The following is a 26,367-nucleotide window of genomic DNA, read 5'->3' on the forward strand; positions in this document are numbered from 1 at the left end:
GACTGAAAATTAGCATTACCCCTTCTATTGGAAGATTACCGAACATATGGATATAACAGAACCCTTGGTCCACATTTATAGCTATGGCAAATTCATTAAGGGAAGCACCCTAATCTAAATACAGCAATACACCACCATATATCAAAAATACTTGCTCAACAGCATGCATGAAACATAATAAAACCATGGCTTTATTGCCAGTAGAACAACATTAACAATAATACACAACATGCATTTGAATAATACAATGAGGGTCTCACCCTCACACAGTGCCACATTGATTGGCCATATTTATGATACAGACCATTCACTTTCACACAGTGTCTTTACAGCTGGTACACTGCTGCATTCTGTGATTCTCTCAACAACGTTCCATTACAGATGTTTTTAAATATACTAATGACACAGATCCTTTTCACATTTTGCTTAATGTTCACAAAGCAATAGATCTGATATGACCTTCCCCTTAGATTATGCCCTCATGAATGCTTAGTTTTCTTTTCACATTTCTAGTTAAATTAGAAATAAACAATGTGTCATGTTGATTTTTGCATTAAAATAGGTGGAGGAGAGTCAGAGCCTGCAAGATAAAACATATAACTTATAGAAACAATATTTTGGCTAGTGCCTTCATCAGCCTTTCCTAAGGTTTGATTGCCTTGTAGAAAATGTTTAATAATTAATTGTTCAGGAAACAGAGAGCTAGAATGAAGTTATGGGTTATTTGTACTTAATGTGATTCCTATTCCTATTGATATTCCTGTATTTGTAATTAGTTGCTTCAGCTGAAAAAGCTTCCCAGTAAACAAGACAACAAATCTCTGTAGGCCTGCCTGTATGAATAATTTTTAAATACAATTACCAAACAACAGTGCCCTGGAACAAGTACTATAAACTGTCCTTGTTTAGATTGTTTGAACTGTACTGAAACCGAAACAAGTTTGCTAGAGCTGACATTGTTGCTTTTTATATTCACTTATAGTCTTGACATATCTCAAATAATTCAGTACTGTTAACAGATGTGTGAATTCAAAACGGCAAATGGCAAAATAAATTTAAATATATATTTAACATTTAGAAGACCAATACTGTGATACTCACAGCCAGGGCTCATACAAATACAGAGTTTAGTATGTAGTGCTAAAAGTGAAACTGTGTTTAGTAAGTCATAGGCATCACCCAGGAGTTTTATAATGCTTTGGTAAACATCTACAATATTCAGGGAATATATTATTTTCCTAAATAAATCCTAGAAGTCGTCACAGGCAGTCTATTTAGCTGAAACATATTTAGGTGTTTACAATCAAAAACCAAAATAATATCTAACTTAAATCTGAAAAGTCACAGCCCTACTTACCAAAAGCCTCCTTAGGTTAACACAGTATGGCAAGGAAAATATACACGCTCTCCCATCAAAGAAGAAGAAGAAAAAAGAGTTTGTCTCATATGAAATACTTTACATTGCCTTGTTATTGATACTTGCTTTCACATGGTTTTCTAGTTGATTAAGGGTGTGCAGTCATTTCTAAAAGTGTGATGAATGTACTGATCACTATCTGGTGATATTAAAGTCCTCATTAGAAACACATTTCTGAGGACTCTTGTTGTTCTGGTTTTATATGCTCTGCATTTTTTCACATCATTATATTGCAGAATCCAGCAAAGAACAGTTTGCGTCCACAAATATTGCAGAGGAGCTGGTAAAACTCTTCAGAAAGCAGACAGAACATGAGAAAAAAGAGATGGTTTTTGAAGTCTTGGCTCCTTTGGCAGAAAACGGTGAGTGCTGCATTTGTAATTGTTGCAATTGCACCTCCCTCCACCACAACCACATCGGCCTAGTCTGATGGATCATCATTAATATACTGTACATCTCTAACTTATTGGAAACCTGAATAAATTATAGATCCTCTGCAAACACCCCCAGGGCCAATGCTTGTGGAGATGAATGTTACGATCTGCTTGCAATATGAAATCTCTGTTTTTCCCCCAGAAGCTGCTAATTTGATTCATGTTAAATATATGCTGGGATGTGGTTATAGACTTCTAGATATAATATAGATTAATGTTACCATCTCTCCTGATGATGATATGGAAACATTTTATTTGAGGTTGTAACAGGGCGAGGTGCCCTGTACATTGTTTTGTTTATTTATTTTTAGAACAGGGTTTTCCTCCTCCGTCCCTGTGTTATTTTGCATATTATTATTATTATTATTATTATTATTATTATTATTATTATTATTATGATTATGGTTTATTTATTATTTAAATTTGTCGGCGAAGCGCCGTATATTTTGTTTACAGATATGACGGCGTAGCCGAATGTTTGTTTATTTTGGTTAGTAGCGTGGATGGGAAACCCCATCCACAGTAATTGAAAAACTTGTGCAGATTGTGGCCGGGGGGTAATAGACTAATTACTAGGCAGTTAAACCCCTCGGCCACGGTATAAAAGCCTGCAGCTCGCTGCGCTCTGTGTATGACTGGAGAGAGGAAGAAAATGGAGAGAAAACGAGACTAAGCGAGACTAAAAAGATACAGGATCAGTGAAGGCTACAGCTCAGCCTGACCTGTATTTCGTATATTTTGTGTTCGTGATTTGTTTTATTTACACCTTTTATTTCGCTCTGTGAGCAAGTTTCTTTTTGTTTAAAATATTTTATTTCTTTTTGTTATTTGTTAATAAAAACGGCAGCCAGCCATGTTTTTCTTACTTTAACTGCAGTCCCTGGTGTCAGTATTTTTCCCGTCCCTGCTTCTGTCTGACATCACCGCTCAGTCATCCTGTCACAGAGGTGTTTTAATATAAGCCTTATGTATAGTCTCTGCCATACTAGTCCCAAGCAGAGGAAGGAACTAGGCATTAAATCAAAACAAGTGTGCCCTGCCAGGCAGACAAGACAAAATAGCAGCCTGGGCATATACATGTTATAGCTGCTTTTACATACATTTGACCACCCCCAAATTAGTAGAAAAAAGGCAGTTGGTAATGTAGGTGCGTAGATGTGACATTTCTTAGTGTAAATACTCTAAAGAAATGTAAATCTATTAAAACTGCAGAATGATCTCTCCCCTCTCTCTATGTTGTGTGTATGTCTTTCTTATGAAAATTGTGCTGTAGAAATGAAAAGCGTGGAGGTTATTATTATTCTGGTCACAGACTGCTCTACTTGTACACGCTGTCTCCAAGACAACGTCCTACTTTAGCTACTACAGAGAGGTGGGTTTCTCACTCTCATCATGAAGAGAGCATCAAGTTTTCCTTAAAAAAAATCACATTCTTAAATGCAGCCGACACTGCTTGTATCAGCCTCAGACTAAATGAATAAATTATGAGCTGAAGCAATGAAGAATATTAATTGGTTATAATTAGGACTTCTGATTTTCGGTTTTAACCGATAAAACGCCCCTGATACAATAAAAAATGAATCAGTGTATAGTAAATAAAAACCGGGAAAACATTGGAAATAGTTCCTTAGTTCACATTGACTTCACCCCTTTCCCATTGAAAAAAAACACCTTTCCCAGTGCAGTTGGGTCATGTCCCTCCTTCCTGACTTTATCATCGATTTGTTCTGAATACTTTAAACCCACCCAACTACTGAGTGGCGGCACATTCCTACATTTCTATTGGAAACAAAACTACAATTAGAAGGCTTGTTCGCAAGATTTAAAACTATATTACAGTTGGATCGAATAAAACAGAATTGCAAATTCTGGCACAATGTAGAAAAAATGCGTACACACAAAAACCCCAGAAGAATGTGCCTGTGATCTTAAGGATTTCGTTGTGGAAGACCGCAAAGGAAAGAAGGTACAACTTAAGTGTGCAAGTACTGTCGAGTTACTATACATATTGTGACAGAAATAAACACCCAAGCCTTTTGGAAAGTAACCGAAGAAAAATAATTTCATACAGTACATAAAAAGCAGAAGCCCCCCCCCCCCCCCCCTAAAAAAAAAAAACGATTTACACAAAACTCAAATAGCTAAAAATAAGCACCAAAAAATGAAATTAATAAAAACTGAAAAATAAACACACTAGTTATAATATAATAACTACAACATAATCTCTGTTAACCAAAAAAAAAACGTATTTGTCTTGTAAAACATTCTTAAAAAAATATTAGCTGTCTGGTACAAAGGTAAACAGTAATGCCTTCAAGGGGGAGTGAAACATTGTGGTGATGTGCAGACTACAACAGGGTGTAGCATTGTCTATATAAAGCACAATACATCTGAGGACTGAAAGTGAAGAGGCACATCCATAGTTCTCCGCCCTTTTCTGAATCATCAAATAAACTCCCAAGCTTGTCCTGGAATCTGCAGTGGAGGAGCAGTACAGCAGTTCTCTCTCTCTCTCTCTCTCTCTCTCTCTCTCTCTCTCTCTCTCTCTCTCTCTCTCTCTCTCTCTCTCTCTCTCTCTCTCTCTCTCTCTCTCTCTCTCATCAAACTATTAATCACTCAATAGTGCTGAATTTGCAAATACTAAAATAAGTATTTGCAAAACTTAATACATTTAAAAGTCAAACGTTTCGACTAGAAGTATTTTTCAATGTCTTCAACTCTCTCTCACTCTGTTCCTGGGTAACCTGCTGTTCTGTCTCTCAGACATGATAAAGCTGCAGCTGGTGGATGCTGGCCTGGTTGAGTGTCTCCTGGATGTTGTTGGACATACTGTGGACGGGGACAAAGAGGAAGACATAGCTGAGTTGAAAACTGCCTCTGACCTCATGGTGTTGCTGCTATTGGGAGGTAAGTGGAGCCCAGCCAAGCACATCATCTGTAGCATTAAATCCTCTTTGGTGTCACAAAATAATGCTTTTTAGTAGACAAGTTTTACTTTTTACTTTGACCTCTTAAGCATAATTTGCACGGGACTGAAAACCAGGCATCCTCTGAGTTAGTCAAAAGCAGAGGTCGTCTAGTAACCTCCTGGACGTGGATTAGTTTTCATCAACAAGAGTTGGTAAATTCAAATTGAAATGCGATGTTGTGGCCAGAGATAAGGCACTTTTGTGCTTGATTTGTAATTTCTTTGTACCTTCTTGTCCAAAGGCTACAATAACCATTTCATCCTTTGAGTGATATGTATTTCCATACATATCTTCAAATGCACCGTTAAAAGCATTCATTTTATAAGAGTCACCAATTTTGTTTTGTATTTTTGCCCCTTCCCCAATTTAGTTATGCCCAATCGTTGTGTTTTACAGAACTGTATGATCTCAGGACAGATCATACCAATTTTAATATTATATTATTATTAGTAGTAGTAGTAGTAGTAGTAGTAGTAGTAGTAGTAGTATTTGTTTATTTATTTATTTATTTATTTATTTATTTATTTATTTATTTATTTATTTATTAGCAGACGCCCTTATCCAGGGCAACTTACAGTTGTAAGCAGTAGTAGAATACAGCAAAGTGTGGAGCAGTTAAGTGCAAGTACAAGATGATGCAAGTACTGATACAGTTGGGTGCCATACAGTCCAGTATAGTCGTGAGGTTTACAGATGCTGTCTGAACAGGTGTGTCTTGAGGAGGCACCAAAAGGTGGTCAGGCACTGAGCAGCCCTGATATCCATGAGTAAGTCGTTCCACCACTGAGGGGCAAGGGTGGAGAAGGAGCGGGCTCTGGAGGCGGGGGCGCGGAGGGCGGTACAGCTAATCCTGTTGGTGGCAGAGGAGTGGAGGGGGTGTAGGGAGAATAATAGTCTGGAGTTAATAGTCTGGAGGTAGGAGGTTCAGAAAGTTTGAGACAGCGATAGGCAATAACAAGAGTTTTGAATTGGATATGAGTGGCGATAGGAAGCCAGTGGAGGGAGTGGAGCAGCAAAGTAGCGTGAGAGAAACGTGGAAGGGAAAAGACAAGGCGAGCAGCAGAGTTTTGGATGAGCTGGAGTGGACGGATAGCAGAAGCAGGGAGGCCGGTCAGGAGGCAGTTGCAGTAGTCAAGGCGGGAGGAGATGATACGAGAAGCAATGGGAGGCGATGAAGACTGGTATTGCTTTGAGGCAAATACCCCAGAAATGCTATATCAGTTCTAACATAACACTGACATTTTTGATTCGCACAGGAGTAAACAGACACTTTGAAAGTTTGCCGAAGGACCCAATGTCCTGCAAAATAATCAGAGGACCAATTTCCGAAACCACCTGTTTAGTAGTGATTTTTAGTCCTGTGCGAATCAGGCTTTAAAGAGTTTTTTTGCCGATCTGGAGAGCCGGTGTTTGATTGTCTTGTTGCTTGTAGACGAATCAATGCAGAAGCTGTTTGATGAAGGGAAAGGCAGTGTCTTCCAGCGTGTGCTCTCCTGGGTGCCGTCACACAACCACCAACTGCAGCTGGCTGGTGCCCTGGCCATCGCCAACTTTGCTCGGAATGGTAAGGCTTTCTGCTGCAGCGAATCTCCATCCTTGTAATTCAGCCCATCTACAATCAGATAACCCCACCACCATGTGAGCACTTTCCTTTTAGTGATACCCACACAATGAATGCCCTTAGAAAGAGCACATTCACGCATATTTGATTTGAGAGAATTGTGAGCTGCTTTTAAGGCCATTGCATACCGGATCTGTTGTATTTATTTAAACTTTACATTCACTGCATATTAATTCAACGAAAATGTCCTTTTGAACCTTGCACACCAAGCCCGCATTTATCATACAAGAGAGATGGGCAATATTAAGTAAGTTAACAATGATAGCAATGACAGTGCACAATTGCCTGAAGGCTAATATTTTGAGAGGGCCAGGAGTAATATAATGTTTCCCCTTCCTCCTGACAGTTCCTTTTAACACTATTCATAAAATAACAAATTCACACACTAGTTGTCGTTTGTTATATTTAGACGGGAATTGCATCCACATGGTGGACACAGGGATTGTTCAGAAGCTGCTAGATCTGCTGGACAGACATGTGGAAGATGGGAATGTCACAGTTCAGCACGCTGCCCTTAGCGCTCTGCGAAACCTGGCAATTCCGGGTGAGTGTCACACACCATCTTCTTTTTGTCTTGATTGACACTCAACCTTGCTAGCTTGGTATTGACTTGGTTATTTACTGAAAGACTTACAAATACTACTCTTTGAAACATCTAATTTTATTGAGAACGTTTCAGTGAAAAAATGCTGTGGATTGCTTTCTTATTATTTGAAGGCTTGAGTGTATTGGCTGTTAACTCTCCAAGGATGTTTTTAAGCTATAAACTGAGAACATAACCTTTAAAAAATATATAGTATTCCACCCTTTATAGGTTGCATTAGCACAAACATAGTGCTAAGATGCACCACCTCTTAATAACTTTTTTTTCTTTTTTCTTGTAAAAAAATCTTTATTTTCAGTTGTGAACAAGGCAAAGATGCTGTCTGCGGGAGTATCAGAGGAAGTATTAAAGTTTCTAAAATCGGAGATGCCTCCAGTACAGTTCAAGTTGCTGGGAACGTTACGAATGCTGATTGATGCACAAGGTACGTTTGTTCTAAGACAGACTCAACTAGAAGTTTACTGCTCATACACGACTCTCATCTTCGTGCTATTTAAAGTATATTTTGTGAAATAATTCAAAATAAATTAAAACTCGGTTTTGATTGGAATGGTCCAACTCATCAGATAGTTCAATCGCTTCTTTCTTTCTCTAATTAGCTAAGAGATTTAATCCAGGACTACGTTTCTGTGTAGTTAACTTGCAATAGGGAGTGGCAAAGGGGTGTGTTACAGTCATGTGTTATCAATACACGTTATTTTACTCTTCATTTGGACCAGGATAAAAGTAAATCGAGATGTAGATGTCTTTCATTAAAGGGTCCTGGAACCACATACACAGCACCTTCAGAACACTGACATAAATGCTGTTAAATGGATCAGCAAAGATTTAAAAAAAAAAAAAAAAAAAGGAAGAAATGCAGCATACATGCATTATTATAATATCAGGCCTGGACATCATTATTGAGTAGAAATGGAGTAGCTTTAAGAGCAGCGGGTACAATATTTCAAGCAGTGGGAGAACAAATCAGCGTTCTTACAGTAAAAAAAATAAATAAATAAATAAAACAAGGACCACCAAGGAGAGTATACTTTCAGGCCCTATGGAGTTACTGATATCCTGAATATAAACTCCTATTATACTGTAACTCAAATAGTTATCTGTGGAGTCATGCACCCCTCCTGAAGTGTATAACTAACAGACTACTCGTAATGTCTACACGTTAATTAGCCTGTTAATAATAATATATTGCCAATTATACATAAACCTGATGCAAGCTGTTTTTAAAGTACCCATTTAAAGAAAAGACATAACATTGCTACCAGTGTAATGTATTCCTCATATCCAGTATTGGCAAATAGACATGCTATTTCTGTAGACTTAGGGCCTAGGCAGCGTTTTTTTATGCAGTTTCAGCACTGATTTAATATATGCACTCTTTAATTGGAAACAAGGCTTGACGGCATTGAAAAAAAAAAAAAACAGCAGTCAGGCAGCTTGGAGTTATCTCGGCTCTGAAAGATACAGTAGGAGTAGAAAAGATTGGTTTGGTTTAAGTGGCTAAATCACTAGAAGAGCTCCATTACTCGACAGCTGCTTGAAACAGAAACCCAGACGGGCCAGCCAACACTGCATTCCTAATGTATACACCGGCTGAATTGCCACATATCTCCAATAACCTTTCACCATTACAATCCAAAAGCAACACTAAATGACATATTATAGTGTATTTTCTGTGCAACTGATCATCTTTACAGATGCATTTTCTCAAAGTACAGCTCTTCCTATCATCTCCTGTATATCCGTATTCTGACATCCAGAGTCCAATTTTCATACAACTAGTATGGAGTGGGGAAGAGTCCTTTTTAACTGAGGTGGTGTTTGGATTTAATTTTAGATCAAGTGATGGAAATGCCTGTTTACCCAGACAAGGGAGTACTGCTAAATGTAAGTTTCCCATTGTCAAGTCTGATGGCTGTATGGGTTTCAAGAGTATAAACTAACTTTGTAAACTACAATGAATTAGTTCATTTACAAAATATTGTGAATTCAAGTTGCTGCCAGTATGCTATTGGGCTGGAGATCAGTTAGTACAACATGACTGAAAAAGTGTTGTCAGACAAAACTACGCTACATTACTCATCCCATTCCACACACATTTGGTTTTCCATATGCTCGGTGTAATGTTGAAAATCTTTTATAGAAAATGTATGTATGTTGTGTGTGTTTTGACAGACACTGTATGCCATATCTGTGAAACCGTTCACATTTATCCTCTTTCTCTTTTACTAGCCGAAGCTGCAGAACAGCTGGGGAAAAATGTGCAGTTGGTGGAACGCCTGGTGGAGTGGTGTGAAGCTAAAGACCACGCAGGCGTGATGGGTGAATCAAACCGACTGCTCTCTGCACTTATAAGGCACAGCAAATCAAAGGTCAGTTGTACAGCACAATTGTCAAGGCAGCATCTGTAAGCAAAATAGTGGATACATCTAGATAGAATATGTTTAAACAAGAGGTTGTTTTATCTTAGATACTACTTGATTTCTAGACTTGCTGCAGACTCCCAAATTCAAGTGAAATTACTGCAGATGATCCCATCACAGATTCTGTATAACTACAATAAAAACAGAGAATGTTAAATGTAATTACCAAGGTGTTGAAATCAGTGCCCTTGCCTCTTGTCACCTGTAGCAACATGCTGTAGCCCACAACCTTTTAGTTTTTCGCTTGCTTTTAACTTCATGGTGTCTGTCCAGATTTGTTTTCAAGAACTACTGTAAAGCTTTGCAAAACTTGGACTATTCTTCCTGGTACACTTACTTCCTGTGCCAGACTCATTGACATGGTCTACTAGAGTGAGGCCTAGCAGTGGACATTGACCTTTATCACAGGAAGGGATATAGTAACACCACATTGTGTGATTGTGAGACAACTGCCTCAGGACAATACATTTAAACAGCTTTGGATTATTTCTTTGAAGATTAAAAAGCTAAATATATATATTTTTTAAATAAAGAGCCATGTACAGATGTTACATCAAAGTTGTAAGGAACATTAACAGTGGTAGTGTATTGGCTTTGTTCTATACATTTTTTAATGTTATAAAATACAGCCCAAGTAAAATAAATTGCACTTTACACCCTGTGTTGAAGACTCCACTAACGTTGATTCTAGATTGATTCATAAGACATTGCTGTGGAGTATCCTATCTTGTTTATGTTTTCTGCTTCTTAGGATATTTTACATTGTATGGGGGCAGCAGTGTGGAGTAGTGGTTAGGGCTCTGGACTCTTGACCGGAGGGTCGTGGGTTCAATCCCAGGTGGGTGACACTGCTGCTGTACCCTTGAGCAAGGTACTTTACCTAGATTGCTCCAGTAAAAACCCAACTGTATAAATGGGTAACTGTATGTAAAAATAATGTGCTATCTTGTAACAATTGTAAGTCGCCCTGGATAAGGGCGTCTGCTAAGAAATAAATAATAATAATAATAATAATAATAATAATAATAATAATAATAATATTTAAATAAAGAAATAATAATCCAACAATTCTGACATTTTTCAGGATGTCGTCCGGACGGTTATCCAGAGCGGTGGTGTGAAACACTTGGCTACCATGGCAACGAGCGAGCACATGATCATGCAGAATGAAGCCCTGGTGGCTCTTGGACTGATAGCTGCTTTAGACTTGGGTAATTATAACTGGCAAGACAAAGATTAATACAGTAATGACCCCACCTCAGGGTCACTTGAGGTAGTTGGGGCATGCATTGTGGGGGCTTTAGTTCCATAGATACTTGCACTGCAAAGTATATGTAAAATAAAATATGATGGGCCCAAATCCAGTTCGGTCAGTGATTTGCAATTACTGAACAATAATTTAAAATGATATAAAGTTTGATAAAACAGTCACAGGAATTGTAGAACCCAGTTGTGGTTCAGGGGGGTAAAAAAGCTGTACTTGTTTCAGCATCCACATTTGATTCCTTGATTTATTTATTAACAGCATGTGGCTTAATCAGGAAACTGTTGTTTAGTTAAAAGCTGTAGGAAGCTGTGTTATATTATGAGCTAGTTAATATCAACCAAGATCACAGTTAAGTTGTTGGTTTGTTCAAAAACATCCCTGAACACAGATCTGAATGTGTTTTATGGCACAGGCATGGCAGAGAAGGACCTGGAAAGTGCTACACTAGTGCAGGTACTACACAAGCTGTTATCAGATGAGAGGAGTGCCCCTGAGATCAAATACAATTCCATGATACTCATCTGTACTGTCATGGGTTCAGGTGAGTCGTTTTATCAAATGTTTGTGAATCATCTGACATTTTCTTAAAAAACGACCTGCAGTATTTCATTTATTGTAGCTTTTATTTAATTTCATAGGTGTCATTGATTAAGTATTTCACTATAAGTACTTAATTCTATTTTATATTAGAAAATGCTATGATTTAATGCTAAACAACAGATTACAAAAGGTTTAACCGTTTAATCTATTAAACATGTACAGCCTTAGTGTTTTTTTTTGTTTTTTTTATATAGTTATTTATTTATTTTTCATTATTTACCAGAGGCTAAAAATCTCCATATAATCACAGTTTACAGAAGGGAAAGAAAATGCTGCTGAATACCCTCTAGTGGTTATTTTTCTCAAATCACCTTACTTCAGACATTCAGATATTTGGAGTTATTTCAGAAGCAGACCCAGTGGTTGAAAATGGAAATTAGTTAGTAAGCCTAGCCAATAGAAAATTATACAAAACACACAAAATCACATTTTTCTTTAAATAAACAGGAAATTGAACATAGATCCATATGGGCACATTTCATTTAACACATATCACTACAGCATTTACCATGTCAACTGTTGGACAGAAAAAAAAAAAAACTACATGCATTAATACTGCTGGTATTAGACCTGTATGTAGATGGATGGGTCAATGTATTGTGGACTACTTGGTAGTGAAAATAACTACTTCAAAAAATATAAAATGACAGGTTGTGCTTTTCCAGATTGATCGTACCATCACATGAAACTGTACCTTCTAGCTAGACACTTGGCATCATACACAGCCTTCATTGTCTATTAAATGACAGCACCAGAGAGAGCACCCTGTAACATCTAATTTATAGATCGCTGTTTTTCAAAATGTTCACCCTCTTATCACACCTGCTATTTATGGGTATCATTGTTGACAACTTACTTGTGCCTGCTGAAAGCTTGAATGTTTCCCTAATCGACTAGAAAAAAGGTAACAAACCAGATGTGCATGTACAGAAAAGTGAACACTTATTAGCAACTCGAGTCTCAGATATGATGAGACACTGTCAAGGCTTTTACATAGTGATTTATATGAAAACCACTGAACAATTAAACTATTATTCAGTATTCTCCACGGGCCAGATTTATAAAGGGCTTTATTCCTGCAGTAAGTGCAATTTGCACAATTTCTGTCAAAACTGTAAATATTACTACTAGTTAATAAGCTACTCGGGAGTTTTATTTAAAGCTAAATTGTTAATTTAGAACACTGGAAGGGTTTCTTATTTTAATCCGGTGCAGTAAGAAATGTTAAACGTGCAGAAGAAGAGGGGGTTATTTGTTTGTACAAGCCTAACTTGGATGCAGGGGTGTGAATCATAAACCATTTAGTGAGTGTTTCTAATGTTTTTAGTTTTTTTCCCCCCCACAGAACCTCTGCATAAAGAAGTACAAGGCTTGATGTTTCTGGATGTTGTATCAAAGCTCAGAAGCCATGAGAACAAAACTGTGGCCCAGCAAGCGTCCTTAACAGAGCAGAGATTAACAGTACAGAGCTAAAGGACTCTAACCCCCTTCCTCGTCACTTTGTCTGTCGAGCGTCATGTCACAGGGTCTCCCGTTTTGTCCACCGTCCGCTTTTCCTGCTAACACTCCCTTTATATAACTTGTGCATGCATATACAGGTCTGCGCAGTTAACTCAAACAAAAACAAAAAATATACTGTAGGTAACGTTCTTAAATTAAAAAAATTAAACTTTTTAGACCATTGCTGTGATATGAATCTGCCAAAAAAACAAAAAAAAACAACCCCCTCCCATCAAGTGTGCAACTCTTCCCTTATTGCTTGAATGCCACGTAGCAAGATGTGCATGTTGTAGTCCAGTTGATGATGTAACAGTGTTTAGCCATACTGCTCACAGACTCTCCACATCTAATCCACATAGGGATATAATGCCTATAACCTGGAGAACAGGCAGAGGAGGCAGGGAGCACGATTGGGATTGTGCACTTTAAGAGCTCCAACAGAGCCCTCATCTGGAAGAGGAACGCATTGCACCGCTGCCCCCTTTCACTGGTCTTGCTTTTTTTGAAATGTCAAAAACAAATCATAGTTCCTAAAATTATACAATAAAGACTCCAGTAGTCCATGAAGTATGTCAAACAATTTTTTGTGCAAGTTCTTTTTTGTCTTCTGTTCTGGTTCTACTGTATGTTTGTAGATGTAAGAATCTTGTCAGGTGAATACTGTGCCAGGCCTGTGAGGATTCAATATTCAGATCCACTTATACAGACGTGCTCAAATTTGTTGGTACCCCTCCACAAAAAACGAAGAATGCACAATTTTCTCTGAAATAACTTGAAACTGACAAAAGTAATTGGCATCCACCATTGTTTATTCCATATTTAATAGAAATCAGACTTTGCTTTTGATTTTTTATTCAACATAATATTGTAAATAAGAAAACAAATGAAAATGGCATGGACAAAAATGACCGCTAACCTAATATTTTGTTGCACAACCTTTAGAGGCAATCACTGCAATCAAACGTTTTCTGTAGCTCTCAATGAGACTTCTGCACCTGTTAACAGGTAGTTTGGCCCACTCTTCCTGAGCAAACTGCTCCAGCTGTCTCAGGTTTGATGGGTGCCTTCTCCAGACTGCAAGTTTTAGCTCTTTCCATAGATGTTCGATAGGATTCAGATCAGGACTCAGAAGGTTGGCTACAGTTCCATGGACCTTAAACTTCTTAATAATATTTGCTGTTGTCACAGGAACATCAAGCTGCTTGGAGATGGTCTTGTGGCCTTTACCTTTACCATGCTTGTCTATTATTTTCTTTCTGATCTCCTCAGACAACTCTCTCCTTTGCTTTCTCTGGTCCATGTTCAGTGTGGTGCACACAATAATACCAAACAGCACAGCGACTACTTTTCTCCATTTAAATAGGCTGAATGACTGATTACAAGATTGGAGACATGTGTGATACTACTTAAAGAAACTAATTAGTTTGAAATATCACTAGAATCCAATTATTTATTATCTTTTCTAAGGGGTACCAACAAATGTGTCCAGGCCATTTTAGAATATCTTTGTAGAATAAGCAATAATTCATCTCTTTTCACAGCTTCTTTGCTTTATTCTATGACATACCAAAGGCATGCAAGTATACATGATAAAATAGCTTTTAATTTGAGCACGTCTGTACATACATCTGACTACCACTGATTGCTTGTCATTGCACGGTTATTGAATTTACTTGAAATCAAAATGCAGTCAACCAGAAGTTACAGTTTTAAACATTAAATCAGATCATGATCACAAATAAAACAGTACATTCCACTGCCACACCACTTTTGTTTTAATAAAACATGTTTTATTAGCCATCAAAACCTGCATATATAAAAGAGGATTTACATAAGGGAACACATTATACTGCATAACAAGAAAAAAAAAACAAAACATATACAGTTTGCTTAACACAATGGCAACCTATTCTCAAGTAAAACATAACTTTGCCTTCCTCAATACACAACTACACATTATCTCCTAGAGGTACCTTGTGATTACAGCATCACTTACATTGTCTTCCCTGTTTCGGGAGCATATTTAAAGTTAATGTATCATTCTAGTTCCCACATGTTCAAATGGTTCAATTTTAACCTAAAGAATATACCCTTTAGTTATCCTTTGAGATGTAGGTATACTTAATGTTGACGGGTTTTGCTTTTAGGGCTTCAGTTTACTTTTCTTCTTGAAGGGCAGCAGTCGGGCATGGTGCTGCCATGCTTCAGGTGAGATTCTCCTCATAGGCCTCACAGAACACTGCTTTATTTGTTAAAAGGTGTTTATCATCTTCTGTTGACCTTCACATTTGCAAATGTTAAGATAAAATTAGGACCCCACAGGAAAGAAAATGTTGCAGTTTAGTTTGCCAATAAATGAAAAACATGCTGTTCAGTTGCTGGGCCAGGCATCTATTTTATGGAGGACCTAAACTGCAAAGCCAGGCCAGACTACAAAATGCCAGAGGTGTGACCAAGGAAGGCAGACAAAAGAGAATGCTGAAGCTCTTCAGCCCCAAGCATGCGAAGGTTTGTAATGCAGCAGCTAAAGAGAGTACTACAGGTGCCCTGGGTTAAAAATAGCTGTACTATGCTGTCTTGCTGGTGAAGTAATGTTGCTGAAACTAAATCAAATACAAGGTTCGATCTACATGTGACTTGTCACATAAGATTACATTTTACTTCTTGAAAGCATAAAGATTCAGTGTACTTCATAAAACCAGTGGAAACTCACTTACGTAAGATAAAAAGCAAGGGAAGTAAACCATGTACTTGATAAATATAAATGCTTTGAAAATGCAAGGTTTTTTAGGCATGCAGTGCATGTACAGACCTTTTTTTCTTTTTTTTTTTTACACTGGTTACAGAATGTGTTTGACGCTGCCATAAGTTCATCAAAAATTGGCATCATGTAACTTCTACAAAAGTATATATACATATAATAAAACAATAGTGCAGATTCTCCTTTGTACAGTTTTAAATTTGTGGAACTTGACAGTTCTATGGCCTGGAAAACCTTGTCATGCTTGAAGAGACCTTCAAATGTAAACAAAAAATAAATAAGAAAACAGAATACTTAAATAAAATAGTCAAAAAACTTACATTTATATATATATATATATATATATATATATATATATATATATATATATATATATATATATATATCTATCTGTTAACAGTTCTATACTTTTTTTTACTTTTTATTTACAGATAGCATATTTTTAAAAAAATGCTTAACTCTTTCTTAGCGAAGCTCTTTTAAGTTGCATTATAGAATTTTAATGAAACAGCTATGTGCTAACAAATTAACATTATTATATAAACTAGCCGAAGCTCGCTTTATAAGACCACGAAAGGTGGACTCATGTTCATTGGTTCAGAAAAAGTGAAGGTTTACCTACGTTATCAAGGGTCATGGTGGGATTCTGCGTCAGGTGAATAAGCTGCAAAAGAAAACATGGTTAGATTTATTCCATGCTGAAAATCTAAAAAGGAACATAGGTTAGCAACTGCAATTTCAGCTATCAGTCTTCCTCAAACATGGCCTAGGAGTTAGAGGGAGCATGATAAGAAGTGTGTTGTGGAGATCAGAGGTTGACGGTTTGAAGAGGCAGAAGGAAATGTGGAAAGGGAGTTATTGGTGAGAAGGCTGTGGAAGGTGCAGTTGAGAGCAGGTATTAATTAAGAAACAAGATGCAAACTACATTCCCCCTGCTGAATGTTCCCAAGAACACATTACAGCCCTCCCTAACATGACGAAGTATGCTGCCATGTTGTCATTATCCTATACAATCCAGAATGTCAGAACTTATGCAAAGTATCTAAAACTTACTAATTAAATCAAGTTTAGTCACAAGTGGATTAGCGGTTCTCAAAATATACAGGTATCTAGTGTGCCATATCTAAGTACAGACCCCTCTACTATTTGTATAGTGTAGTAGCTCAGATCAAGGAATGGGGAGAGAAGTTAGTGACTACAGTGCTAGGAAGCATGAAACAGATGGTAGGAGGATATTATTTTGTTCTGTGATGATAGGAACTAGGTTATGCAATGGGTTTCATCCCAGTGGATGTTCTGTGGTACATGCATCATTTAGAAACACACTTGCAATCATTCTGAGGCAAACACATTTCATTTCTTGACTACAGTACATCACTATTCTAAATAGGAATTCCCATTTCTGTGTTTTCATAACTGCACCATATACATCAATTCCTTTGGGCTTGTTTTTCTAACAATAATTGTACCTGCACAGTTATTCAAGTTAAAATACAGGAACTGGTAATTCAATGTGATAAAACCATTGTTTTGTTTTGTTTTAGATGAAACCCATTCTTTGATTTTAAAAAGCACAGCTTACTAAAAAGCTTTTTTTTTCATAATGGTAGGGTTAGTTAAAATTGGTAAGCAGGAACATGAGAATTATAATCATTGAAAGTAGAAGTACACATAAAATGCAAAAAACTCAAGAGGGGACAATAAAACAAAAATAGCATTTGACAAGATCTATGCCGATTTCTGTTGTTTTTTTAAAAAAATAAAAACATCTTCGCTTCTTAGTAGATTTATACCTAATTTTTTTTATGTTTTTCAACTACTGTACATTATTTTTATTTTTTTTTAAAGTAAGTTGTGTTTTACATTAAAGGTAAGCCTACTGTTTACAAAAGACCTACAGTATATTCTATAATTATCTTTAGGACTAGAATATTTGAAAGATTACTTGTCCTTTCGACTGCTACCACAATTCCTAAACCATATGGGCCAAATTAAGTAAGCATTTGAGTCATATTTTCTTTATTGTTTTAGATAAAAACTGGTCCAAACGTAGTGCATTGTTTAGCCAATTTGGCTGTGTGTCTTGAAATCCCTGATAATGGTCACAGACAGAATGCTTATTGCAGCTGTGAATGGGAAGTGAAATAAAAAAGTGAACAAGAGTCTCAGAGGTGTACTTGTGGGTACAGTTAGCAGCTGATCCTGTTCTCTCAGGAGGACCATAGTTTTCATTCTACCAGCCAGATGTGAACCTCTGTAAAGGAATGTGGGGTGGGGGGTCACTCTATAAGATGGACAGAAGTCTAATTAAGGATACTGTGAAAAGGGGGAACTATCTTAAGTCTGGAGGTTTCCTGGGGGCATTCACGTTCCATGGGTTTTTTGTAACACGTGTGTGTGCCAGGATGATGTGTCAGCCAAGTAGCCCCTGTAAATAATTATTATTAAAATGCACATGGTTAGAGCCAGGAACTGGAGGTTATCCTCATCACCATAGAAAACATTATTATCATAACCCTGGTTCCCTGACATAGAAATGTAACCATTACCTAATGGGTATTTATCCTTAAAGACCATGAAAACCTAAACAGACATATCAAAGCTGCACACAGTGCCTGCGATGCAGTCGAGCCCTGCTGACACAACATCGTCATCATTTTTCCTCAAAGACTGCTGCAATAATAACGCAGCGACCTTTAAGGTTAATGGTTACATTTCTATTTCAGGGAACCAGGGTTATGATGTATGAAATGTAACCATTACCTAATGGGTATGAATACCAAAGTTGTCGTCAGGCAATATTGCCAACCAGCCAGCATGTCACAAGGCTAAGCCAAGGCTACCTTGCGCGTTACCATTAGGAACCCCAGTACAAGTAACTGGTAAGGGTCGACACTGAGGCCACCCTTAACACTCTCATTCCAAAGCCAAGGTTTAGTGGATCCAGGACATTCAGCCCAAAGAACCGGGTAAAAGTATGCGGAGTGGCCCACACCGCTGCATCGCAAATGTCTCTGACAGATGCGCCCTGGAACAAAGCCCACGAAGCCGCCATGCCCCTGGTGGAATGGGCAGTGAGCTTTCGGGAGGGGGCAAGTTGGCTAGCTCATAGGCAGTCTAGACTGTCTGCTGTCCACTTGGACAGCCTCTGTTTAGACAGAGCTTTCCCCATAACAGATGAAAAACTGTTCAGACTGCCTCCAAATGAGTTGAGTCCACATAATACACTAAAGCCCGCACTGGACAGCGTATGGAAAGGAGGCAGATGAAAAGTCTGAAGCGCCACCATCTGGTTAATGTGGAATGCCAAGATGGTTTTCAGCAAAAAAGCAGGATTGGTGCAAAGCATAACTTTCGCAATGGCTTCTGTAAAAATTCAGCAGGCTTTTGCAATTGAAAATGATTGCATCTCACCCACCCGCTTAACGGATGTGATTGCAAGCAAAAAAGCTTGGAAGAGGCTGCTTGGGGATCAGGCGCACCAGTTCTTTTGTAGACTCCACTGCAGGACCAAAAGTGTCCCCCAGAGTAATGGGAGCTCGCCATGTAACCAGAAGGTCACCGGTTCAAATTCCACCTCTGCCACTAAATGTCTCACTGTGTGACCCTGAGCAAGTCACTTAACATCCTTGAGCTCCATCCTGCAGATGATATGTTACATCAATGTCCTATTGCAAGTGATTCTGCATATAATGCAGTTCACAGCCTACCTCTGTAAAGCGTTTTGTGATGGTGGTCCACTATGAAAGGTGCTATATAAAAGATATTATTATTATTATTATTATTATTATTATTATTATTATTATTATTATTATTATTATTATTATTATTATTATTATTATCAGCTATGCGCGCTTGGGATAGCCAGAGTTTCCGTCTTGTGGCTACTAAAGCAGCAATGTTCCTGCCCACCGCCAGCCCGTTCAACTTCGAAATACAGAGCAGGTTCTTATTCATCAACTGCAACTCCTCGAGCTGCTGTGGTGTGGGTCTGTGTCTCTGAGAGAGTAACAAACAGTTCTGGTAGGCTACCAAGATATGGTTGTAATTAGCCAACCGTGTGGCGAATGCACCAGCTGAGTAAGCCCTCTTAAGGATCGTCTCCGAAACCCTGCACTGTTTATTTGGGCAAATAGCAAGAGTGCTAGCTTTGGAGCTTGTACCAGTGATGCAATAGCGGCATCTACTGGAGGAAAATTACACAAGCCAAGCATCTCTGCCTCATGCAAGCTGTACAGCGTCCCTCAAAAAGAAAGTCCAGGTGTACTGGCGGAGACACCTGAGAGGGAGCAGGATCATCCTCGAAAATAGATTGTTTCCGCTTGTCATTTACAGGCCATGGGACCTGCAAGACGTCGGTGGCCCTTTTAATCAGCGGCATAAGCTCTGCTGATTATGACATCTGCGCAACTGGCACTCTTGATTGGCCAAATCATCTGAGGCAGCTATAGACAGCAGATCTTCTTGCTACCATTCTGCCTGTACTACTCTCTGTTGCTCTGAAGGCACAGAGGGAGCAGGTGAAGTAGTGCACTCGTGCAGTAGCTCTGTTGTATTTCTGTTTATCCAGCTACTCAGAGCTCTCCAATCTATGAGACTGGTGGATCTTTCACCTCCTCTTCTTAGGAGGAGAAGCAGAAGGAGGAGGAGGAGGAGAAGGAGAAGAGGAATATGAGGAAGACGATGAAGCTCTCCTGCTCTCTCTTGGCACTGAGCCCTCAGGGGAGGATACAATCCTCTCTTTCTGAGTTGAGGATGGGGGAAGAGTTGTCCAAATGGAATGGATGAAGATCGCTCTACAGAGCTGCGAGACACTCGTTTCTCCAGAGTATGCTTAGAAAATGGTGCACAATGCATGGCACACACGGTATGGTGCACAATGCACTGTATGGTGCAAACAGTACGATACGATGCACGAAGCATGGTACAGACGGTACGGTGCACGGTGCAAAGTACAGTGCGCACGGTATGGTAAGATGCAGAGCACAGTACACTACCAGTGTGATAACCTTGCTCACTAAGAACGGTGGTAGATCAATCACCTACATAGAAGCAATATATAGGGATGCCCATCTGTACAGCTTCTGGCTTAACGCAACACAGCCCTAAGACTGGAGGAAGCCTGCTGTCACTGACAGCCTTCGCAGTAGCACTGCAAGCAGAGACCAGAGCAGCAACGAGACACTGCGGCAAGGACTGTAAGCAGTCAGACCTGAAGCAGAGCTGAGCCCAGCAACTGCAAATGAATCGGCAAAGGTAACCTCATTCGTTGCATGACTGGTCTTTAGTATTTCTGTGAAAAAAAAAACAGAAAACACACACAAAGAAAAAATGTTTTCTCTCACAATACAGTAGTAAAACAGTTATCATTATTTTAACATAATTTTTAATTGAGAACTACAGTAGCCGACTCATGGTGTTCGATCCCAGGGAAGGGGCGGCAAACTCACCACTGGCTTCGTGCAGGCACAAGGCCGCTAAGGGACTAATGAAAACCATGGCTGAATGCATAACGTAAATTAGTAATTACTAAAAGCACGTAATAAATCACAATAAGTGTAAACACGAGCAAAATCCGATAACATCATATATAAGTGATACTTATCTGTGCGTAGATCTCTCAGGTCAGTGAAAGGAAACATGATGACGATGTTGTGTCAGGAGTCCTTTTATGCCCTTTGTGTGCACCTTTGATATATCTATTCAGGTTTTCATGGTCTTTAAGGATAAATACCCATTAGGTAATGGTTACATTTCATACTTGATAGGGAACTGCGTTCTCTGAAACCGAGAGTGGATAGACAGGCTGATGTCAAGAAAAAGAAGAGATTATCTTGGACAACTTTCAGCGATGACACCACAACAGTCATCAAGGCTTCTAGAATTCGAAGACACAAATTGTGTATGAGGAAAATAAACATTCTTCCACAAATTCATAGACCAGGTACAGCAATAACACTAACCTAGTGAAAACAGTCCCAAAGAGTTAGAGTCTGTGTGTGTGGGTTCACGACTTCACAGCTGTCACAAAAAAAGAATGCTGCAATGCAATTGTCACTGTGTGGTATGACAATGTACAGTGATGCTCTATCCATGGTGAAGATCTGGTAATCTAGTGCTTGGAAATGACAGCTGTCAGATTACTGCATTTTATATTATTATTATTTATTTCTTAGCAGACGCCCTTATCCAGGGCGACTTACAATTGTTACAAGATATCACATTATTTTTACATACAATTACCCATTTATACAGTTGGGTTTTTACTGGAGCAATCTAGGTAAAGTACCTTTCTCAAGGGTACAGCAGCAGTGTCCCCCACCGGGGATTGCACCCACGACTCTCCGGTCAAGAGTCCAGAGCCCTAACCACTACTCCACACTGCTGCCCTACTACTCCACACTGCTGCCCTATGCTTGAGGAATATAAACCAACCAATAAGTCTAGTCCCTATTACCAAACCTTCAAATGTCATTTTAATTGATATTTTACATGTATCTGTGGTTCTGGGTATCTACAATATTGTGTTACCCTAACTTAGTTTTATATCTTTATTTACCTGGATCTAGCTTGCTTTGAGCTTGTCTGTTTAGTGCCTTGCCAGGCACTAAACAGACTTCCATATTCCATTAGAACCATGCATAAATGGGCCCTTTCAACTTTGCTGGCCCAGCCTACTATCCACGTATATCTAAATGTAGATTAGATGGGGTTACAGTGAAAAACGATGATGTCAACATTGGTGCAACCCAGAGCAACACATAATTATTGCATTCATCATAAAATGGTAATGGAATGTAAATAATCAATTAAAATCATATTTGAAGCAACTCACTCTTTAACAAATAGGGGTCTGCCAGAGTTATCAAAGTCTCCTGGCGCTTATAAACACTTTGATAAATCTCGTCTATGTTGCTACATCCAGTGACCAGTGCTTTTCATGTTCAGATACTTACTCAGAGCTGCATAAGCAAGCCAGATTTTTCTTTTTTATGTGCAAATGTTAAAAGAAATCAGGAAAACAGCAGCACTTGACATTTTGCTGTCCACACCCATCAGAAAAACAAAAGCATTCATGAATATGCATCCATGTATGTGAGACTGTGCAGCCATTGTCAGCCTGTAATAAAGTGAGTCATCCTAACTGAACAGGACAGGAAAGAGCAGGTTTGTTGTGAGCTGGTGGGTGTAATGAGGCCCTGAAATTGATTTATATTTACTGTGGAGAGACTCATAAAGGTTATGTTTCTGATTTGTTGTACTTTGTGGAAACCCTGGGAATGGGTGCATTACAGTCTGCATGGAAGGGGATTATCCTATACTTTAACAAGACTCAATGATCCATTAACATTGCCATTTTGTGTTTTGCAAATGTTCCTTATTCGATTTCTAAACTTATTTTAATAGAAATTAAGTATTTGGTCCTTGCAAAGGCATAACACTATGTAACATAATTTTTGTTCCTGGGTAGTAAGTGTTATTTCCTAATTGCTTATGCCTCAAAAGTATAGAAAATGGCTATTATTCCCCACACACTTTGCTTTTGTGACCAGGACAGTGATATTTTGAAATTTACCTATTTCCAATGAGAAAATGGGCGAATTTGTGTCTTTTCGTTCACATAAAGTCAGAAAAAAACATCATATGAATCCAAATTAACATGTATTTATACTAAAGTAATACAACAATGACTACAAAAGATTTAGAAGTGAGTAGTTTTTCGAGATTTACGATTATACTGTAAATCACTTTCACGAATCAGCCCCCAAATGTAGTCTCCCATCATGTTCTCGTTATACTGTCCTTGGTAGCGGCGTTCAAAGTCCAGTATATCTTGGTGGAAGCGCTCGCCTTGCTCCTCCGAGTACGCTGCCATGTTCTCCTTGAATTTAACAAGATGAGCATCAAGGATATGGACTTTGAGGGACATCCTACAGCCCATTGTGCCGTAGTTCTTCACCAGAGTCTCAACCAGCTCCACATAGTTTTCGGCCTTGTGATTGCCCAGGAAGCCCCGAACCACTGCGACAAAGCTGTTCCAAGCCGCTTTCTCCTTACTAGTGAGCTTCTTGGGGAATTAATTGCACTCCAGGATCTTCTTTATCTGTGGTCCGACGAAGACACCGGCTTTGACCTTTGCCTCAGACAGCTTAGGGAAGAAGCCTTGAAGGTACTTGAAGGCTGCCGACTCCTTATCTAGAGCTCTGACAAATTGTTTCATAAGGCCCAATTTGATGTGCAGTGGTGGCATCAGCACCTTCCGGGGGTCCACCAGTGGCTCCCACTTGACGTTGTTCCTCCCCAAGAGAACTCGGTCCGCTGTGGCCAGTCCCGCCTGTGGTAGTGCGCCTTGGTGTCCCTGCTGTCCCAAAGGCAAAGATAGCAGGGAAGCTTGGTAAAACCGCCTTGGAGACCCATCAGGAATGCCACCATTTTGAAGTCTCCTATGACCTTGATGCCATCTCAGAAAAATGCAGATATGTATCCACTTAGGCAGCTGGAACTAAACTGAACTGGTGGGCTTAAGGCCCCTGTATTTATACTACTATTTATATTACTGGAAAGTTCTAGAAGTTACTCCAAGTTTACTCAGCACTGAATCTATCTGGAATGTTCTGGAAAAAAGGTCAATTTAAAAATATCACTGTCCTGGTCCCAAAAGCAAAGTTTGTGGGGAATAATAGCCATTTTCTATACTTTTGAGGCATAAGCAATTATGAAATAACACTTACTACCCAGGAACCCCAAAAAAAAAAAAATGTGTTACACGGTGTAATCAAAAATACATGTCATTTTGAATGACTTCCACTAGATGGCAGACTTTTAAAAAATCCAAGAACAGTTGTGAAAATACTACAGTGAAAATAACTGGGATTCTATGTTAATTTTTGTACTGTACAAATATACATGCAGTGTGTTTTTTTTGCGTTTTTACAAATTGTATAGTTATCTCACCAGCTGGTCCTCACAGCCTCAATGTCGCTCACTAGATTCTGTGCCAAGCAGATCCCAAAAATCTGAAAGTTAATAATAAAAGAGATTATTATACATCACTATACGTGAAGGACTTTGACATTTACCCGTGATTCAATTCACTCAAAGGGACCTGACAAAAGCAGGCAGGCAAACCTCAAAGTTTTGTTCAGTTCCATGAGGCCTAAGATTTGATGGTTTTTAGGTGGACAGGTTGTAGAAACCAGTGTCCAGTTGCATCAAACATCTTAAATTAAATTTCCCTTTAGTTTTCTTCGTGTTTCTGGAGTTTAAGGGTATTGCAGAAAGCAACACATTTGAGTCAGGACACTAGAGGGAAATGTATCCTTCAGTCTTACAAGCCCTGTGGCCACCTTCTCAACACAAAGCTCTTTGAATCTAGGCCCTTCTTGTGATAATCCAGAGGCATGAGAGAAATTGGTTGTTTAAATGTTGTTAAACCCCCCCCCCACCCCCCTTCCATTTGCAGCTATGCTAGTAACATACATATTCCCCACCAAGACAATAACATATTACAGGTGTTCATATCATGAAAATGTGAGGCATAACATGTCCATAACTGCTTGTGAACACACTGAATTGTGTCTCTGATGTCGCACACTTCAACAGACGGTTGGGAAGTGTTTTGTGAACACGGCAGTATGTGCAGTGTACAGCTTCGCTATGTAGACTAATTCACTTACTATGATAGCATTACCACGATAACATTCCACATGAAATACTTTTAGAATGCAATGCTGAAAAGAATGTACCCATGGTGATGTTTGTAAGCTTTTAATTTTAAACTTATAAAACATGTAAACACTGTACAATATAGAAGAATATCATTGCAGAAAACCAAAAACGAGATTGGTAGTCTAGTGACAGTTCCTACAGAAACTGAGAAAAATAGCCCCTGCAAAATAAACTTGGACACCTGCCTTCCTGTTTATTGAAACTGAAGAAAAAGAATGGCCACTGGCATCATGGTTTACTTCAGGACCACAGGATCCACTTACTGGCTCCAACACAACTCCCTTAAGCATTACTGCTTTAATAAATCATTTGAAAAAAAGGAACAAAAGATAGATCTTTTGTCAATATAAGCAAACTGGGTAAATATTTTCTAATTGCTGCATTATCATTTCTGCTCGACAATATGACTACCTCATCAAACACAGTAACATTGGCGCACAACAGGGCTTCTGATTTATTTTGCTGCTTAGGGAATGTGGTCCAGCGTATCTTAAAATTGAGTTTGTTGTGCATGCTGTTATAAATATATGTAACATGCTCGAAATGAGCAAATCCCTCTTACCTGTAATAATGCAACTCCAATAAAGATCCCTGCTACTATTGTTAAATTGTCTTGCAGCCACTTCTCAAACTGTGGTACACAGCCCTTGATGTAGATAAAGTTTTGTTGTTCAGATTCCTTCAGACACACACAGTATCATAAAGGGGAAAAATGAAGAATATATATTAGAACATAAGAACATAAGAAAGTTTACAAGCGAGAGGAGGCCATTCAGTCCATCTTGCTTGTTTGGTTGTTAGTAGCTTATTGATCCCAGAATCTCATCAAGCAGCTTCTTGAAGGATCCCAGGATGTCAGCTTCAACAACAAACCATTTTACTAGACGCAGTAAACCTGTAGTAACTCACTTTTTATTTAGTATTTTTAACAATCCCATGGAAGCCTTTGATATGCGGCCACATTTATTATTTTTCTTGTCATACATTTGGCCCAATTTTCTATTGTGTGGCAATGATAATGCATAACCTAAGTAATTTAGTA

At 38.6% G+C, this 26,367-nt stretch overlaps 2 protein-coding genes across 7 annotated transcripts in view; one reads left to right on the top strand and one right to left on the bottom strand.

The window, feature by feature from the left end:
* The window catches only part of LOC117409325 (rap1 GTPase-GDP dissociation stimulator 1), a 67,589-nt gene extending 54,174 nt beyond the window's left edge, over window positions 1-13,415 (top strand). For all 3 annotated transcript variants that reach the window (XM_034015188.3, XM_034015190.3, XM_034015191.3), the window contains 9 exons: window positions 1,654-1,779; window positions 4,615-4,758; window positions 6,253-6,384; window positions 6,851-6,985; window positions 7,344-7,469; window positions 9,278-9,417; window positions 10,553-10,679; window positions 11,148-11,276; window positions 12,681-13,415. In XM_034015188.3, coding sequence (XP_033871079.1) covers window positions 1,654-1,779; window positions 4,615-4,758; window positions 6,253-6,384; window positions 6,851-6,985; window positions 7,344-7,469; window positions 9,278-9,417; window positions 10,553-10,679; window positions 11,148-11,276; window positions 12,681-12,808 — 1,187 coding nt within the window. In that variant the 3' untranslated portion in view covers window positions 12,809-13,415. The remainder of the gene's footprint in view (window positions 1-1,653; window positions 1,780-4,614; window positions 4,759-6,252; window positions 6,385-6,850; window positions 6,986-7,343; window positions 7,470-9,277; window positions 9,418-10,552; window positions 10,680-11,147; window positions 11,277-12,680) is intronic.
* A 208-nt stretch (window positions 13,416-13,623) lies between these two features.
* Window positions 13,624-26,367, bottom strand: part of LOC117409437 (tetraspanin-5-like) — a 58,976-nt gene continuing 46,232 nt past the window's right edge. The window contains exons 7-10 of one of the 4 annotated variants that reach the window (XM_034015481.3): window positions 25,888-26,004; window positions 24,552-24,613; window positions 16,219-16,260; window positions 13,624-15,115 (exon numbers count right to left, since the gene is read on the bottom strand). In XM_034015481.3, coding sequence (XP_033871372.1) covers window positions 16,248-16,260; window positions 24,552-24,613; window positions 25,888-26,004 — 192 coding nt within the window. In that variant the 3' untranslated portion in view covers window positions 13,624-15,115; window positions 16,219-16,247. Of the gene's footprint in view, window positions 15,851-16,214; window positions 16,261-24,551; window positions 24,614-25,887; window positions 26,005-26,367 lie in introns of all 4 variants that reach the window. The other 3 variants (XM_034015482.3, XM_059000890.1, XM_034015480.3) reach the window with 3 other exon arrangements.

The sequence above is a fragment of the Acipenser ruthenus genome, chromosome 2 (assembly GCF_902713425.1).
Source record: "Acipenser ruthenus chromosome 2, fAciRut3.2 maternal haplotype, whole genome shotgun sequence".
NCBI lineage: Eukaryota > Metazoa > Chordata > Actinopteri > Acipenseriformes > Acipenseridae > Acipenser > Acipenser ruthenus.